This window comes from Cervus elaphus, chromosome 12, assembly GCF_910594005.1.
Source record: "Cervus elaphus chromosome 12, mCerEla1.1, whole genome shotgun sequence".
NCBI classification, from domain to species: Eukaryota; Metazoa; Chordata; class Mammalia; order Artiodactyla; family Cervidae; genus Cervus; species Cervus elaphus.
This window is the reverse complement of record NC_057826.1, coordinates 57,100,652-57,117,120: the sequence shown is the minus strand read 5'-3', so window position 1 is coordinate 57,117,120 and position 16,469 is coordinate 57,100,652. Positions and strand designations below refer to the sequence as shown.

Below are 16,469 nucleotides of genomic sequence, written 5' to 3'. Positions count from 1 at the left end.
AAGACCGCTCTGGGGCAAACCAGAAAGGAGGAAGAGAAGCTTCTCTGTCATGCGCACTAAGGGCGCTCCCTTCTTTTTTTCCTCAACCAATCCACTAGGACCCAGCTTCGTCCTGCGCATTGCGCGTCCTCAAGGCGCGCGCGCGCGCGAGCCCTGCCGCGCTCATGCGCACAAACTGATGGGCGGGCGCGGGCGGAAGTGAGGAGCTGCGGCGCGGAGGTGGGGCTGCCTGGGTTGTTGTGGGTGGGCGAAACGGCCGACATGGCGCCGTCCGGGAGTCTCCGGATCCCGGTGGCAGTGTTGCTGTTGTTGCTTTGGGGAGCTCCCTGGGCCCATGGGAGGCGGAGCGACGTGCGCATCATCACGGACGAGAACTGGAGAGAGTTGCTGGAAGGAGAGTGGATGATAGAATTGTGAGTGCGGGGCGGTGTGCTGGGGTCCTAGGTCCAAGTCTGGACGCCCCCAGTATCATCCTCATTCCTCTAATGCGGATCCCAGGCTGCCCGGGACTGCGACTCTGAGCTGTGGGGCGGGAGCCCCCCGACTCCTCGAGATCCCCTGATTCCTATTGGGATCCTCCACTGCCTTGGTCTCACCCTCTCCTCGTTTCTTCCCGGGGAACGCTCTTAAATTTCCCCTGAAGTGTGCATCCTACCTTTGGTTGCTAGGGCTGAAGTGCGCCTGTGAGGTTACGTTCAGCTTTGAATTCTCTTAACTTTTCTTCCTGGCCTTGGAGTTGGGGGAAGTGGGTCCCTCTACTTCCTGTATAATTATTTATTTGAGAATGAGTTTTCAGAGACTCACAGACTTATTTCACCAAACTCTACAAAAGAGGAAATTGAACTGAAGTCTTCTCTCCTTTTCTCTAATTACTCTTAAAAAGTAGTCCACTTAGAATGTTACAGTTGGAAACTTTTAAGTTTTATGAATTAGGTATATTTTAAATGCCAAATAAGTTCAAATTGGGTTATCTACAAAAAAAAATCCTCATTTCCTTTATCATTAAATTTTTTTTTTTTTTTTGCTTTTCTTTGCCAACATTTCATTTTTTCCTTTGGGTGTGTGTTTTTGCAACGTACTGAATGTTATGGCTTGTCACTCTCATGTTTCCTAAGTGGTATTGCATTAAACATGCTGTTTGAATAAAATCATGTCTGTGCTAATTCGTTATAATAATGTCCCTTTTGTATCGGTAGATAATAAACTATTTGCCTTTGTTTTTGTCGCTAAATTGGTGGTGGCATTAGTGGTATTAGTAGTGTTAGTGATATTAGTAGAAAACACCCATTTTGAGTGTTAACTGGTGATGGACAGGGAAGCGTGGCCTGCTGCAGTCCATGGGGCCGCAAAGAGTGGGACATAACCGAGCGACTGAACCAAACTGAAACACTTCTAAGCACTTTACATACATTATCATATTAAATTCTTTACACATTCTGTAAGATAGGCCTTATTTCCTGGATTTTACAGATGAGAGACATAGCTTTAATTAATATGTTCAGGTATTGCCATAGTGGCTTTCTTTTTGTCTCCAGAAACTAACACAGTGTAGACATGCAAAGGTTATTACAACAACCCCCTTCCTTAACAAGATTCAGGTTGGTGTTTTCCTGTATGGTTGGGTTGTCAGTTAAGGAGGAAGGTGGAGGTGGACAGCCCTGAGGGAGAATCCAGAAGGCCAGGTCAATAACTCAAGTCATAAAATCAAACAAGGCATAGAACATTAGGGGAAATGTTTATATAGTATGCATATAGTTTGTAACTCAGCGAAACAATTTTCAAAAACTGTTGAAGATACAGGGGTGAGGAAATAGAACCAGGGACAGCATTTGGTTTTCATTGTCCTCAGTAACTTGTTTTAGATTGTACCCATAAGATACTGAACAATTTCATAAATAATGTGTTGAGCAATTGTGATTATGAATTCATATGCAAATTACAATCCAGTATTACTCAAGGAGATTTTTTTTATCAACTTAATTGATCAAACTATATCAATATAGCAATCAAAAGTGGAGTATTAGGGGATTTGAATTAGAGCATCTGTATGAAATTAATACATATGCCATAGTATTTTTCCCTTAGCTTACTGAATATGAAGTTAAACCTTATAAAAAGCACCTAAGAAACAAAAGGAACTTGAAAAACGGTCTAGTATTTCTTATAATAATCTGCTTTTATTACAAGTTAATTATCTACATTAAGTTTATCTTAATCAGGAATTATGTTACAGAGACACTTTGATTGTAATTCAATTTATTGTTGTGGACTTTGGCTTTTGTGTGTGGTACTAGTCTTTTTCCACAATGCTGATTACTTTTGAAAGTTTTATTTTCATAAAATAAGTCAAGAAAATAGAAAATGAAGTACAGAAACTGTATTCTTGTTTTAACAGGTATAGGTTTTATTCTAACTGGTTCCATTAAAAAAAAAACTGCGGTAAATTATGAGATAATATACAACATGGGAAAAGTTGAAAGATTCAGGGCCTTTCAAGGGAATACCAGAAAAGTAATTAAAATGCTTAGTATGCTTGGCCACAGATTTGAAAACCCGAGGTTGACCAAGGTCTGGCCAAAGAATTTCATTTGGCCTGCCTAGTGTTTGTGACTGGGTTAAGTTTTGAGGTAGCATTTTTACATAAAAATGAGGGTTTTCAGCTCCTTTTAAATTAGAATAGCCTGCAGTCCCGGGCCAGCTTCCCTGGGGCCAGCTGTTCCCCTAACAGTCAATCTGGGTAGTGTTTCCCGCTTTAAAACGAGGCACGTGTTTACTATTCACCACAGCGCTGGATGCTTCCTTTTTTTCATACTAGCACTTTGCATTTGTGACTCTTGCACATAAAATTATTAAAACTGATGAACCCCAAATTCGGCTTTGAGCTTTCTGGCCCCATTATATAGAGAAATCCAAAGGTTTTTAAAGAGCTGTTTTGCACATAAAAAAGTCCCCTTGTGTCTTAAGAGCTTATTCTCAGAATTACTTTTCTGCGATTAGCATTATCAATTCATAGTTCTTGATTTCCAGAGTGTTAGATTCACATTTAAAACCTTTTCGTCTTCACAAAGTTAAACCACTTTGCTATCTTATTTTTAATATAAGATTTTCTTTACAAGTTATACATTTTAGAATTTTTATCCCAAAATGCTCATATTAGAGTGTTTAACTTTTCTTTTTAAACTGTATTTCTTAGTTATGCTCCATGGTGTCCTGCTTGTCAGAATCTTCAACCAGAATGGGAAAGTTTTGCCGAATGGGGAGAAGATCTTGAAGTTAATGTTGCAAAAGTTGATGTCACAGAGCAGCCAGGTACTGTAAGTCTCTGGTTCATTTTGTTTCTTTGCAGGTTAGGATGTGTGTTGATCCTGTTTTCCACGTTGCTGCTGCTGCTAAGTCACTTCAGTAGTGTCCGACTCTGTGCGACACCATAGATGGCAGCCAACCAGGCTCCCCCGTCCCTGGGATTCTCCAGGCAAGAACACTGGAGTGGGTTGCCATTTCCTTCTCCAATGCATGAAAGTGAAAAGTGAAAGTGAAGTCGCTCAGTCATGTCCGACTCTTAGCGACCCCATGCACTGCAGCCTACCAGGCTCCTCCGTCCGTGGGATTTTCCAGGCAAAAGTACTGGAGTGGGTTGCCATTGCCTTCTCCAGTTTTCCACATTACGTGGTCTAAACTCTGCCTTTCATGAGTTTTATGAACAGCTAGTTAAGCTGATTTACCCACCTCCTTAATGAGGGTTCAGTGTGAAGTGTGTTCCCTGGTTGTGTACGGCAGCTTCATTCTTTTCTGTATTTCTCTAAGGGAACTTGGAGGCATCGCCCTCCCCTCACTCTTGCCCATGTAACAACCTCTGATCTTTTTTCGTTTGCATCCCAGGCCCCAGACAAGTATGTAAGACATCTGTGAGAACCCCTAAAACCTTGTGGCTCAGGTGGACCTTGGTCACCCCAGCATTTATATCTATACCAAGCTTAGAATAAGGAGCATGTGGTTGAAGTTCTTTGTAGAGTCCAGGTCACATTCCCTGACAAATTATCTAAATCTCTGCATTTGGGTTCCAAATTTAATCCGTTAATAATGATTTGAGGATGTGGGCTCTAAATTACAAAGCCCTCATGGTTGTGGCCTCCTGACTTGGCTCCCTGGACAGGTGTCAAGCCCTGCCCTTATGTGATGCTTCCTACCTGTTCTTGGCCACAGTAAACTTGGGATTCTTGACTCTGCCCCTATCCCAAATGGGAATAATCTCTACTATTGGTGAGCACTCACTACTATCATAGGTACTGCTCCAAGTGTTTTGCATTTATTTTGTAGTCCTTACACAACCTGTAGGGTAGATAATATCCAGTTTTACAGATCTGAAAGCTGAGCCATAGATTGGTCCTTTGTCATTTTAGTGTTTAACACGTGGTTAATGTTAGCTTATATTGTTACTGCCCATCTTTTGAAAGAGTCATAATATTTTCCATTTTTAACAATACTTTAGAAACTCTATGCTTGTTTTTTGATTATCAAATGCAATTTCATTTGATTTTAGACATAAGACTACAATTACATTGTGCTGTCGCATGACTCATTGCTAGTAATCTCTTTTTTTTAAATTTTATTTTTCCCAATTATTTTTATTAGTTGAAGGCTAGTTAATTTACAATATTGTAGTCGTTTTTGCCATACATTGACATGAATCAGCCATGGATTTACATGTGTTCCCCATCCTGAACCCCCCTCCCACTAGTAATCTTATAGTAGTATAATTGACCAAATGTTTATACATATATATACTCACAAATGTCCTCAATATTCAGATTTTACATACTTTTAAATTAAGATAATGTATAGTATTTTTTTAAGTTGCTTTAAGTATGTAAATGAAATTTCTTTCATTGTTTATGTTTTATAGCTAAACTGTTTTTAGGTCTAATTTCATATTCTTTGCCTATTAGTATTTAAATAATCGAGTCAGCTTTTAAGTAGTTAAAGATCAGCCCATGTAAAACCTGTGTGTTCTTTCTTGTATTTAGTTATAATCTTTCTCATTTGTAGGACTAAGTGGACGATTTATCATAACTGCTCTTCCTACTATTTATCAGTAAGTATTTGAAAATTCTGTAGTTATGAGGGATGCATCATGGCGTAATCAGAACAGTAGCCTCTAGCCTTGATCATGTTTAAAGAGCATTATATTCAGTAAGTTTATTAGAAGGTTTGTTTCACTTAGTGCTATCTTAGGTACCTTTAGCTGGATGAACGAGGTATGAAATAATCCGTGACCTCAGGGATTTCTAATTGTCTTAGAAAATGACGTGCGCAAGAAATAGTGGCATAAGTGATTATGAGCCTAGAGTTGTGGTAAGTACTGTAGGAAATTTGGTAAGGGGGAAAATCACTGCACTGGACTGGTTCCTGGAGAATATGGAGATTAAACTCAACCTTGGAGGTAGAATTTTTAAGAGTGCAAAGTAAGTGTTCCATCTGAGGATTGTCTCATAAACAGTCATAAATAGGAGCATGGAATGTCCACACATTAGCTCAGAAAGTGCTGTAGCTCAGCCTTGGGAACAGTGGTGGGTGAAACAGTTGTTAAGTTAGAATAAACGCCATTATGTAGTCTTCAGTGTAGGCTCTTTAGTTTGTCTTTATTTTCTAAATTAGCCATAAGCAATCTTAAATCTCTGTATCTGCCCTGAACCTTAAGCTGATGTGTTGACTGCTAGGAGGCACTTGTCTCCTGAAACAAGAAGTCAGCTATTCTGTGTGTATCTTGATTTTCCTTGTCTTTTTTTTCATGTTCATACCTGTTTCCCCTTCTTATTTCCCCTTTGTATCTCTCTAAATACCTGTTCTCTATAAGTGCTTCTCACCCTTTTCATGCAGTCCTTTTCTCCACATGCCCCTTAATTGGCTAGTCAGTCTCCTGGCTTTCTCAACACTCCCTGAAATTTTCTAGAATTTCCTGCCCTTTTCTTTTAATCATATTGTTTATTATGCCCATTCCCCTAATTTTTGTCTGTTGAAATCATACTTATCCTTCAAAAATAGCTCAAATGCCCTTTTCTCCAAAAATCTTTGGTTTTTTGAGTGGGGGTGGTTTTTTGAGTGGGGGCTAACCTGTAATTTTTTGGATGGATTCAGTTCAGTTCAGTCGCTCAGTCGTGTCCAACTCTTTGCAACCCCATGAATCGTAGCACACCAGGCCTCCCTGTCTATCACCAACTCCCGGAGTCTACCCAAACCCATGTCCATCGAGTTGGTGATGCCATCCAGCCATCTCATCCTCTGTCGTCCCCTTCTCCTCCTGCCCCCAATCCCTCCCAGCATCAGGGTCTTTTCCACTGAGTCAACTCTTCGCATGAGGTGGCCAAAGTATTGGAGTTTCAGCTTCAACATCAGTCCTTCCAGTGAACATCCAGGACTGATCTCCTTTAGGATGGACTGGCTGGATCTCCTTGCAGTCCAAGGGACTCTCCAAAGTCTTCTCCAACACCACAGTTCAAAAGCATCAGTTTTTTGGCGCTCAGCTTTCTTCACAGTCCAACTCTCACATCCATACATAAGCACTGGAAAAACCATAGCCTGGACCTTTGCTAGCAAAGTAATGTCTCTGCTTTTTAATATACTATCTAGATTAAGGGCCCTGTAATCTTACTATCAGTAGTGGGGAGTTTTCGCACATGAATGATCAAAATAGAAATGTTAAGTAAGTAGGCCTAGACTGGCAGTGTTATTTAAGGTAGATTGGAAATGGTGAAGATATGGAAATAGGGAGAGCACTTAGGATCCTATGGCAGCGCTCCATACGTTGGAAATGGGAAGGAGGAGGTTGGTGTCAGGAAGAACACAAAGCAGACTGTAAAATAGAATCACTGCACCGCACCAGATGCCTCCAGTGACTTAAAGCTTGATGGCTGAGATGATATGATTATGATTGAAAAGACCGGAAAAATACCTCAAATTGTTCTCCTCTAGTTTAATAATAGCTAATAAATAATAAATGTTAGACACTATTCTAACCACTTTTTCGTGAAGTCATCTTTTTAATGTGTGTATTGTGGCTTAAAAGTAATTTCTGAGATGCATCTACATACCGAATTTCTTTTTCTCCTCAGTTTTTACTGAGATATAATTGACATATAGGGTCTTTTCTGGTGGCTCAGTGGTAAAGAATCCACCTGCTGGTACAGGAGATGAGGATTTGTTCCCTGGTTTGGGAAGATCCCCTGGAGGAGGAAATGGCAACCCACTCCAGTGTTCTTGCCTGGGGAATCCCATGGACGAAGGATCCTGGTGGGCTACAGTCCATGGGCTTGCAAAAGTTAGATACAACCTAGTAACTAAGCAATAACAAATTGATGTATAACTATTAATACTTACTGTATTCTAATTCTACAGTTTTATTATTTGGAAGAGTATAATAAAGTCTTAAAGCTTGTGATTGTTTAAAAATATAACCTCAGTGTTTAATGAAATATGGGGCTAAGATGTCAAGGGTAGGTAATTAGTGTAATTTGCTACTTGTGTATTGCTCATTGCTGATTTTGAGTATCAGGATTGATTGTAAAATGAGGTTATAGAAATAGCAAAACAAAGTTTATTTATTCAGCGCTAATATTTACTTCTGATCTTCATTAGTTGTAAAGACGGTGAATTTAGGCGATATCAGGGTCCAAGAACTAAGAAGGACTTCATAAACTTTATAAGTGACAAAGAGTGGAAAAGTATTGAACCCGTTTCATCATGGTTTGGTCCAGGTTCTATTTTGTAAGTATAAAGGGTTTTTCTCTTTATTTATTTCAGAATTAATTGGATCATGTATTTCATGTAAATAAAGCATTTATACTTCATTTTAATTCTAGGATTGTTACAATATGTTCATATTTACTATGTGATATTTTTAGTTTGACTTTTATCTTCTAAGTCTAACAGGTAGTGTGGTCCTTTTTTAAGATAGAGGCATTCTATAGAATTAAGCTGAAAGTCTTGTTAGGAATATTTTAGCTCTGTGAATATAGTCATTTGTATCATCAAAATAATTTCTCTAGAAGTGACATAATGGGTAAAGCTATCATTCGAGCTTAATATTTGAATGAGAAGCCTCAACCATATACTGACTTGTGCTGCTTTTAGATTTCACTTCTTGTTTTAATGTGAATGAATTATTCTACCTGATAACTTTTTATGTGAATAGTATGGATGAGCAATGTCTATGGGGCAGTAAGGATTGGGCATAGCAAGAAGGTTTTCTGTTACTTTCTTGGGGAGTAAGGCCTCACAGGTCATTTGAGAGACCTCTGGGAATATTGAGGTTTTCTGAGGCCATCATGGACTCCTCCTAGTCCAGCTAAGTTATCTCTTGCTGTCCTCTTACCAGTTGTGTCTTTGGAGGATGGAGAATTGGAAATACCAGTACATAGAATGCTCTGGATTCTGGGCGTGCAGGAAAGTTTATCCCTAAACACTGTTTTAAAATAGAAGTTTATCTTTAGGACCTTTTCCTTATACCTCTGAATTGAACTGTTAGAATTCCCCCACTGAACCACCATGCCCACCAAACCCAAGTAAGGTACCTAATGTTCCTGATAGAATCTAATTAGCACAGGCTGCAGTGAGCCTGCACAGTGATTTATGTTTTGGTTCCTTGTTCCTATTCCCATTTTGTGTTTTAAACAACAGAAGCAACATGATTAAAGTACGTTTCTCTGTTGGAGTGAAAATGAACTGATTTTATTTGAAATCTCCTATCGTAAATGATTCTTGCCCTTTCTGATGGAAGAAGTGGGGGTTGGTTGCTTGGAAGTCTCTGTTGACTTCACAGGGCAGCAGTTCACACCTTTCCTGTTAGACTGAATAAAGGGTACTCCTTCCAAGGGTCAGCTTGGCAGGCGCCAGAGACTGGTGATTGGATTAGGCCATTCTGAGTACAGGTGCTCTGGCTTATGTGTGAATTGCTATGTGTTGGTGGTGCCGCTTATGCTAGAGAGAACACACAAACCTAATTTTTGGAGCATACCTTTTTTCTGACTGCCTATCAAAATTACTTGGGTTTAATTATGTGAAAAATAGTTATTTTTACTTCTGTGGTGACTTATTTCTTAGGTAATTATTTTGTTGTTATTAAACTGTATCAAACTAATACTGTTGTAAGTTCTATTTAATTTTACTATGAAAGGAGGGTAATTCTTAGGTGAGAAGGATCGACTCAGAAAGTGCTCCCAGTCTTCCTTCAGGCTGCCTTCCTTGTGTTCTTTGGAGGATTTTAAGGGTGAATAAGAGTTTCCATTTGCTTATAGTGTGCCTAACATCAAACTAGCTGGTTCCATAGAGCTCAACCCGTATTCACAGTACATTGGAGAAACCATCAAGTGAAAGGTTAAAGGCAAAACAACAGAAGAAAAGGAAAAAAAATCAAATGTTTTGTTTGAGGATATTACATAGTGGCAAAAATTCAGAAACTTGATTTTCGCTAATAAGCCTTCTATGGGCCTGAAATCACTGATGTATCACTAACCTTGAATAATATCACCAATAAAATCTGTTGTGTTGGAAATTATAGAGTAAAAAATAGAAAATATAGATAATACACACGTATTCTACTTCAGAGCTGTGTATCTGACTTGGTTTTTCTTTTTAATTTAGGATGAGTAGCATGTCAGCACTCTTTCGGCTCTCTATGTGGATCAGGGTAAGGGCTAAATTTATTTCTATTTTAAACATTTTGACACTGTCACTTTTTAAGAAATGGCTATGATTTTTAGTTAATTTTTTTTTCTTTTGATTTTAGACTTGCCATAACTATTTTATTGAAGACCTTGGATTACCGATTTGGGGATCATATACAGTGTTTGCTTTAGCAACTCTGCTTTCAGGACTATTATTAGGACTTGTAAGTTCTTCATTTTTGGAGTACTAGGAAGAAAAATATTTTAGAATTTTGTAATTTAATATAATTGCTCTAGTTTTTTATCATACACTCAGGTTCTTATGTTTATTTTTGCAGTTCATGATATTTGTGGCGGACTTCCTGTGTCCTTCAAAAAGGCGCAGACCCCAGGCATGCCCTTCCAGTAAGTACATTTTTTAATTTTTTTACTCACTGTAATCCCATTCATTTCTGTAATAAACACAATCACACACGTGACAGGTTGCCTTTCTAGCTAGGGTTTCTAAATTCGGAGTAGTGGCAGAAGAGAGATATATATTTCATGTAAGAATGACATGACAGCCCAGTGCATTTAGGAACATAATAGTCATTATTTTGGCTTTTATAGTGTGGAGAATTTTAACACTGCATGTACCTTAACAGATATTTGATAACCTTTGACCTGATGTCAATTTGTTTGAAAATTCCATAATATTCAAGGATCCATTTGAGTATATTTGGGTCAAAAAAAGTTGAATATATTCCAATCCTGAAGTCATCTCATTGGTATAGTGACCACATTTGAGGCTTTTTCTTTGTATGTTGGTCAAGTCTAAGTTTTTCTGTTAGGATATTGGGGAAAGCAATTCCTGTCATTGCTTTAGGAGTCTCATTAGCTGTGTATTTTACTACAAGATGGGAATTCGAATATTCACTGCTATTTGTCTTAATATAATTTTACCTAGCTATCATTTATTTTTAATTTTGAAAATTATGCTGTTATGAAGGCCTTCTTATTTACTGTTTGTAAAGAACTTTCACTTTCTGTCATCCCATTTGCTTTTCAGCAGCTCTTTAAAGTAGACTGCATAAGTGATACTCTTCCTATTTTGTGACTGAGGAAGCTAAGGCTCCGAGAGATGAACACTGTGTTTCCAGGTTCACGCAGAGATGAGAGCTGAGAGTAGAACCTAAACCCAACTCTTAGCCTGACATTTCTGTTCTGCTGCCTTCGTGACTTAGGACTTACTGAGGTCAAAACTTCTGAAATGAAATAGAGCAAGTGCAAAGTCATAGAGAACTGAGCAATTTAGAAACATCTCAGTGAAGATGGCAGTTAAGTATTCATTGTTGAAGAACTGATAGGGTTTTAAAAAAATTTCTTAGATAGTTGCACCGATATCAAAAAGCATGCATAGAGGGGAGGGCATAATTTTATCCACCAAGGGCCACTGACCTGTAGGAAAAAATATAATAAGTGCAGATTACTTATTGGACAATTAAGTCAGGGAATGTATGTTTTATTTATATTTTTTGCTTAGAAAACCTTAAACCTAACAACAGATTTGTCTTAGGTAATCTGTTACACTGCTGATGTTAACCCACACTTTAATGTGATATTGCCCCTTCTATACCAGGCTTCTGGATTTGAGTTGTTTTCCATTTTGTGTTTTTGGCTTAGATTTTAAGTTGCTGGGAAAAGACCCAACTGAGTCTAATTTTAACCAAAATAGGAATTTATTGGTTCATGTAGTGAGGAAGCCAGAGGACAGAGTTGACTAAATCCTGGGGCTCAAACGTTTCTGAATTGCTCAGTTCTCTCTGACTTTGTGCTTGTTCCATTTGGGGCTCTTTTTAGTCCTGAGCATAGAATAACTACAGAAAGCTGTAGCTCATAATCCCAGAGTAAGAAGGAAATATACTTCTCCCTATACTCACCTCTTTTGAAAGAATTCGTGTCCTCTGCTTGTGTAGAGGGCTCACTTTTTTTTTTTAACTGTAAATCAGAATTTCTCAGCATTGACACTGTTGGTCTTTTGAGCTGGGTAATTCTTACTTGGACAAGCTGTCTTTATTGAATGTTTAGCATCATCCCCCTGGTTGCCAGTAGCACTGCCCCTCTCAGGCGTAGCAATCAGAAATATCTCCAGACATCGCCAAGTGTTCCAGCAGAATCACCCCTGGTGGAGAAGCGCTGCTCTCAACCGTTGTTTATACGCAGCTACAACTGCATGGGATGGGGCACAGGGAAGGAGTTAACCCAGTAGAAAGAGATATGCCAGACAGATCAAACAACAGATTGTCCCCTGTATGGGAATTCCTTCCTGTGGTCTCTTCTACCTTATACCCCTGTGTTCTTCCTGCCCCATTCTGTATTGCCTGGGATTAGGGACGGTCTTGGACCACTGAACTGAGAAAACTCGTTAGCCAGATTCTGTGTTCTGTATCTCAGTAACATGGTATGTTCTAAGTGTTCTAAGTTTAAGTTAACTTGCAATAGTTCCTATTAACAACTGGGGTGGGGTGGGTAGTGTGTGTATGTACATACTAAAAAAGTAATTGAGCTGTATACTTAAGATAGGTATATTATGTTGTTTGTAATTATGCCTCAGTAAAATTATATATATGGAGAGGAGGAGGCACATTTATGAATCCAGTTAAAAAAAAATCATGTCTAGGAAAATAGCTTTCATCTGATTCCTGTTTGCCTGGGAGCTGAAACAAGGGTACTATTGAAGTTTGTTTTAGTATCCTTATTAGCTAGAAGATTTAATAGTAAATTAATATAGTTTTATTTAATGCAGTCTATTTTCTTATAGGCATCCATATTCACAGCATTAATTCTGGTTCATTAATTTCTGTTCAGTTTATGAATAGGTGGGTAATAAGAATGAATTCCGTAAGTAAAATGGACCTTCCAGACCAGTTATTTTTACAGTATCATTTGTTCTTGAATACAGCTTTTTCCTTTTGGAAATCCAAACATGATTGATAAGTCATTGCCAAAGCAGTTTATGGGCATATGAATTGTATCTTGATTGTACTCTAACATGACTCTAATACATCAACAACAAAACACTTCTGGCTTTTATCTTTAAGGAAAATTACTACCAGAATCTTCTCAACCTTTGAAAAAAGTGGAGGAAGAACAAGAGGCTGATGTAGAAGATGTTTCAGAAGAGGAATCTGAAAGCAAAGAAGGAACAAACAAAGACTTTGCACAGAATGCTGTAAGACAACGTTCTGTGGGTCCTTCACTGGCCACAGATAAATCCTAGTTAATTTTTACAAATATTTTCATATGATTTTGGCAGAAACAGAAGATCAATTATTTGTTTTGGTTTGAAGTGAACTGTGACTTGCTTGTACATTGCAAGGTTCAGTCTAGCTTGTCATTAGGTTGAACAGTCTACCTTCTGAAAATAAAAGTAGCACTGTGAAAAAATAGGATTTGAAAACAATATGGTGGTTCAAACAGTTCTTTCATTTTTGGAAAATCTGGTGCCAAGCAATAAGATTTCTGTATGTTTGTTTCATAATAACTTTCAAGTCTGTGTTGAAAATTACATTTCCCAAGTATTGCATTATTGAGGTATTTAAGGAGATTACTTTAGAGAAGAAGATTTCTCATTTGATATAATTTTTCTCAGTTTCACTGTGTGAAGAGAACATATTTCCCATTAATGGGAACTTTGCCCATTGTCTCAAGAAATGTGTATTTCAGTAACAACTCTGAAACCCTTTATCTCCTTTAAAGTCCAAAATTTATTCATATTTTTAGATTATGCGACTAATAAAAACTACCTTACTTTAATTACAGTTTTCTACCCATAATAATACAGGATATGTTTAGAAAGTTTATAAAGGTTGGTTGCCTTTTTTGTTCTCCTATGTTCAGTGTATGATTTGTATTTTTCTTACCATGGGTTACATTTTTTATTTTCCAAATTGGATAATTTCCTGGAAATATCTTTCATGTTTTAATAAATTGTTTCAAACTGAAGTTTACCGAAGAATACTTAAAGTGAAAAGCCATCTGATAACTTAAAATCTTGGCTGCCTGTTTCAGATTTTACATCATTCTTGTTGAACCTGTACTTGAACTTCTTTTTTTGGATGTGAAGGTGAACATTCCTGATTTTTATTTGATTTTGTGGAAAAGCCTTGGTATTTCTATTTTGAAAATTCACAGAAGCTTAATATGATATGAAGTTAGCATTCTACTCAGGAAAAAGCATCTTATAGTGTGTGTTTTCAATGTATATTTGTCCTCATCCAAAAAGTTCTTAGTTGATTGTACAAAGTCAACATATGTTTGATGATTTAAACTCATAGAGTTTTATGTTTTTGAAAAGACAAACTGTATTCTCTACTTTCTATTGTGGTATTTCACAGATAGGTATCAGCAAGATGAGACATTTAATGTATTTTTACTCCTTAAAGAGAGTAGTTTTCACCTTACAGCAAAAGAGGAAGTGGGCAGAGTTGTGGAGTAGCAGTATAGAAATGTATTAGCTGCAATAAAAGGAAAAACCATAGATACTCTGAATGGATCACCTCTCTGTTATGGTAATAGTTTCTATAATGTCCCCTTTAAAGGCCTCTCCTTTAGAATATTAAATATTCTACCACTGAAGAGTTTGGATGTGTAATAATTTTGTGATGCTTTAGAAAAATCTAAGCACAAAATAAACTTTTCTAAGTGCTTCACTGAAGCTGAAGGCAAGTGTGATGTCTAATTGATGATTAATTAATATTTAATATTTAAATATTTAACTGATGCTTAATATGTACTTAACAGTGTTCAAGTGAATAGTGGTGTCACTGTATACATACTTGATATGTGTAATCAAAAGGCTAGAGTCATATATATCTCTTGTTATCTGAGATGATAGAGAAATGCTGTTCATTAACTAAGCATTCTATTTTTCTAGTCTTACACATCATATATTTTGAAGTATTTAAGTGATTAAAAAATGCAGTAAGTACAGAAAGTTACAGGTAGACTGAACATGTAAACTTGATATTTCAGAAAAGAAATGTATCTTGTATTACTTCAGGATTGTCACTGTAGATACCTGAATAGTCCATTTTCTCTCACACCAGAGGCTTACTTACAGAAACTGTTGGGATCATTTTACTTTTAACAGACACCTTTTGTTTCTGCATTGATTTAAAGGACTCCACATGGCAGCTAAGCTCCAGATCATCTCACAAGTGAATAAGATATGGGATCAGCATCCTGGGGAACCCTGTTCCCCTCCCTGCCCTGGGCATTCAGCTCCATCATTGAAGTATTGAAATCTGATCATTAGAAAATACAGCATTTACTCTGTACTGCCTAAATACTTAAATGAGCAAGACTGACAAAAGTTTAATGATTCCATAGGTGACATTTTTCATTCATTGAGTATTGGAGTGGTGCTATTTTTCTGTGATTATTTAGTCTACTGCAGTACGGAGAAGGCAGTGGCACCCACTCCAGTGCTCTTGCCTGGAAAATCCCATGGAGGGAGGAGCCTGGTGGGCTGCAGTCCGTGGGGTCGCTGAGTCAGACACGACTGAGCAACTTCACCTTCACTGTTTACTGTCATGCATTGGAGAAGGAAATGGCACCCCACTCCAGTGTTCTCGCCTGGAGAATCCCAGGGACGGGGAGCCTGGTGGGCTGCCGTCCATGGGGTCGCACAGAGTCGGACACGACTGAAGCGACTTAGCAGCAGCAGCAGTGTGTGATAGCTGAGCCTTATCTGTCATTCAGTTGAAGGCTCAGAGAACTGGCAGAAATAGGTGAAGTTTGAATCTTTCAAAGATTTCAAGTGTTGTGCTTTTCTTCAGTGTGAGGACTGCACATCTAGGAATTTATATATGAAAATACAATTTAGAATTCTCCTATCAGAATATTGCAACAAATGCTATTAAGAAATAACCAGAACTCAGTACCTGCAGTCCTGTGTTATTGGGTAATATATAAAGGTTATTACAGTAAATGATGCTCTTGAAAGAAATTTTCTCTCAAGGCAATTGTTTCTTTATTGAACCCAGTGCATAAAAATGCATAGTTCTGGACTTGTGATGAGAGAAACATTTTTGAATGAACATTTTAATTCATTTTACAGTTACCTAGGATATTCTGATTTATCGTGGTAGTTAGAATTCTTTCAGTAAATTTTCCCCCCAGCTTTTTTGAGGTATGATTGACAAATTACTTTTGATATGAATCTTTTACTCATAATTGTTAGATTTGGAATTCAAATGATTGGTCATATTGAGTATAATTGTATAATCCTAAAAGTAAATTTTAAATTGACTATCCTACTGCAGTTTTAGATACGTTGGTATTGCACACACAGCAACTTTTATACCTGTTTAAAACTACTGAAACTAGAAAAACATTAAGTTTAAATTGGAACTTTGATAATCTGTAGGTAGTAAGATTTAGTTACACACTTGAACTAACATCTAAACTGTTCCTTCTCCTTTAATGATTTTTTAAAAATGTTTATGCATTCATTACAAATGGTGATAATATCAGTACCAAATTGTGGCCATTAATGGAATCAACTGTCCTTCCTTTGTACCCATCTGACTATGTGTGACTTTAATTATAAGCTTGCTTTCATCATGATATCATAGCTCAGACTCGTTGAGTCTTGAAAATGAGGTCAGTTGACCAAGATTTGATATATCCAAAACTTCTTTTAAATCTAAGCATACTTGAGAAAGTCCTGTTTTAAATTCATTGAAAGTATGCTTCATTTTGAAGAATAACTTGGTTTTTTTTTTTTAAGTTTCTAAGCTTCAGTGTTTTAATAAAGCATATAGTAGA

At 37.5% G+C, this 16,469-nt stretch overlaps 1 protein-coding gene across 1 annotated transcript; it reads left to right on the top strand.

Moving 5' to 3' along the window:
• Window positions 1-22: 22 nt before the first annotated feature.
• On the top strand, window positions 23-14,366 carry TMX1 (thioredoxin related transmembrane protein 1). The gene is made up of 8 exons (XM_043920548.1): window positions 23-413; window positions 3,194-3,309; window positions 5,047-5,092; window positions 7,633-7,761; window positions 9,637-9,682; window positions 9,782-9,883; window positions 9,998-10,064; window positions 12,740-14,366. The coding sequence occupies exons 1-8, from the start codon at window positions 262-264 to the stop codon at window positions 12,916-12,918; spliced, it is 837 nt and encodes a 278-aa protein (XP_043776483.1). The 5' UTR covers window positions 23-261; the 3' UTR covers window positions 12,919-14,366.
• The last annotated feature ends 2,103 nt before the right edge of the window (window positions 14,367-16,469 follow it).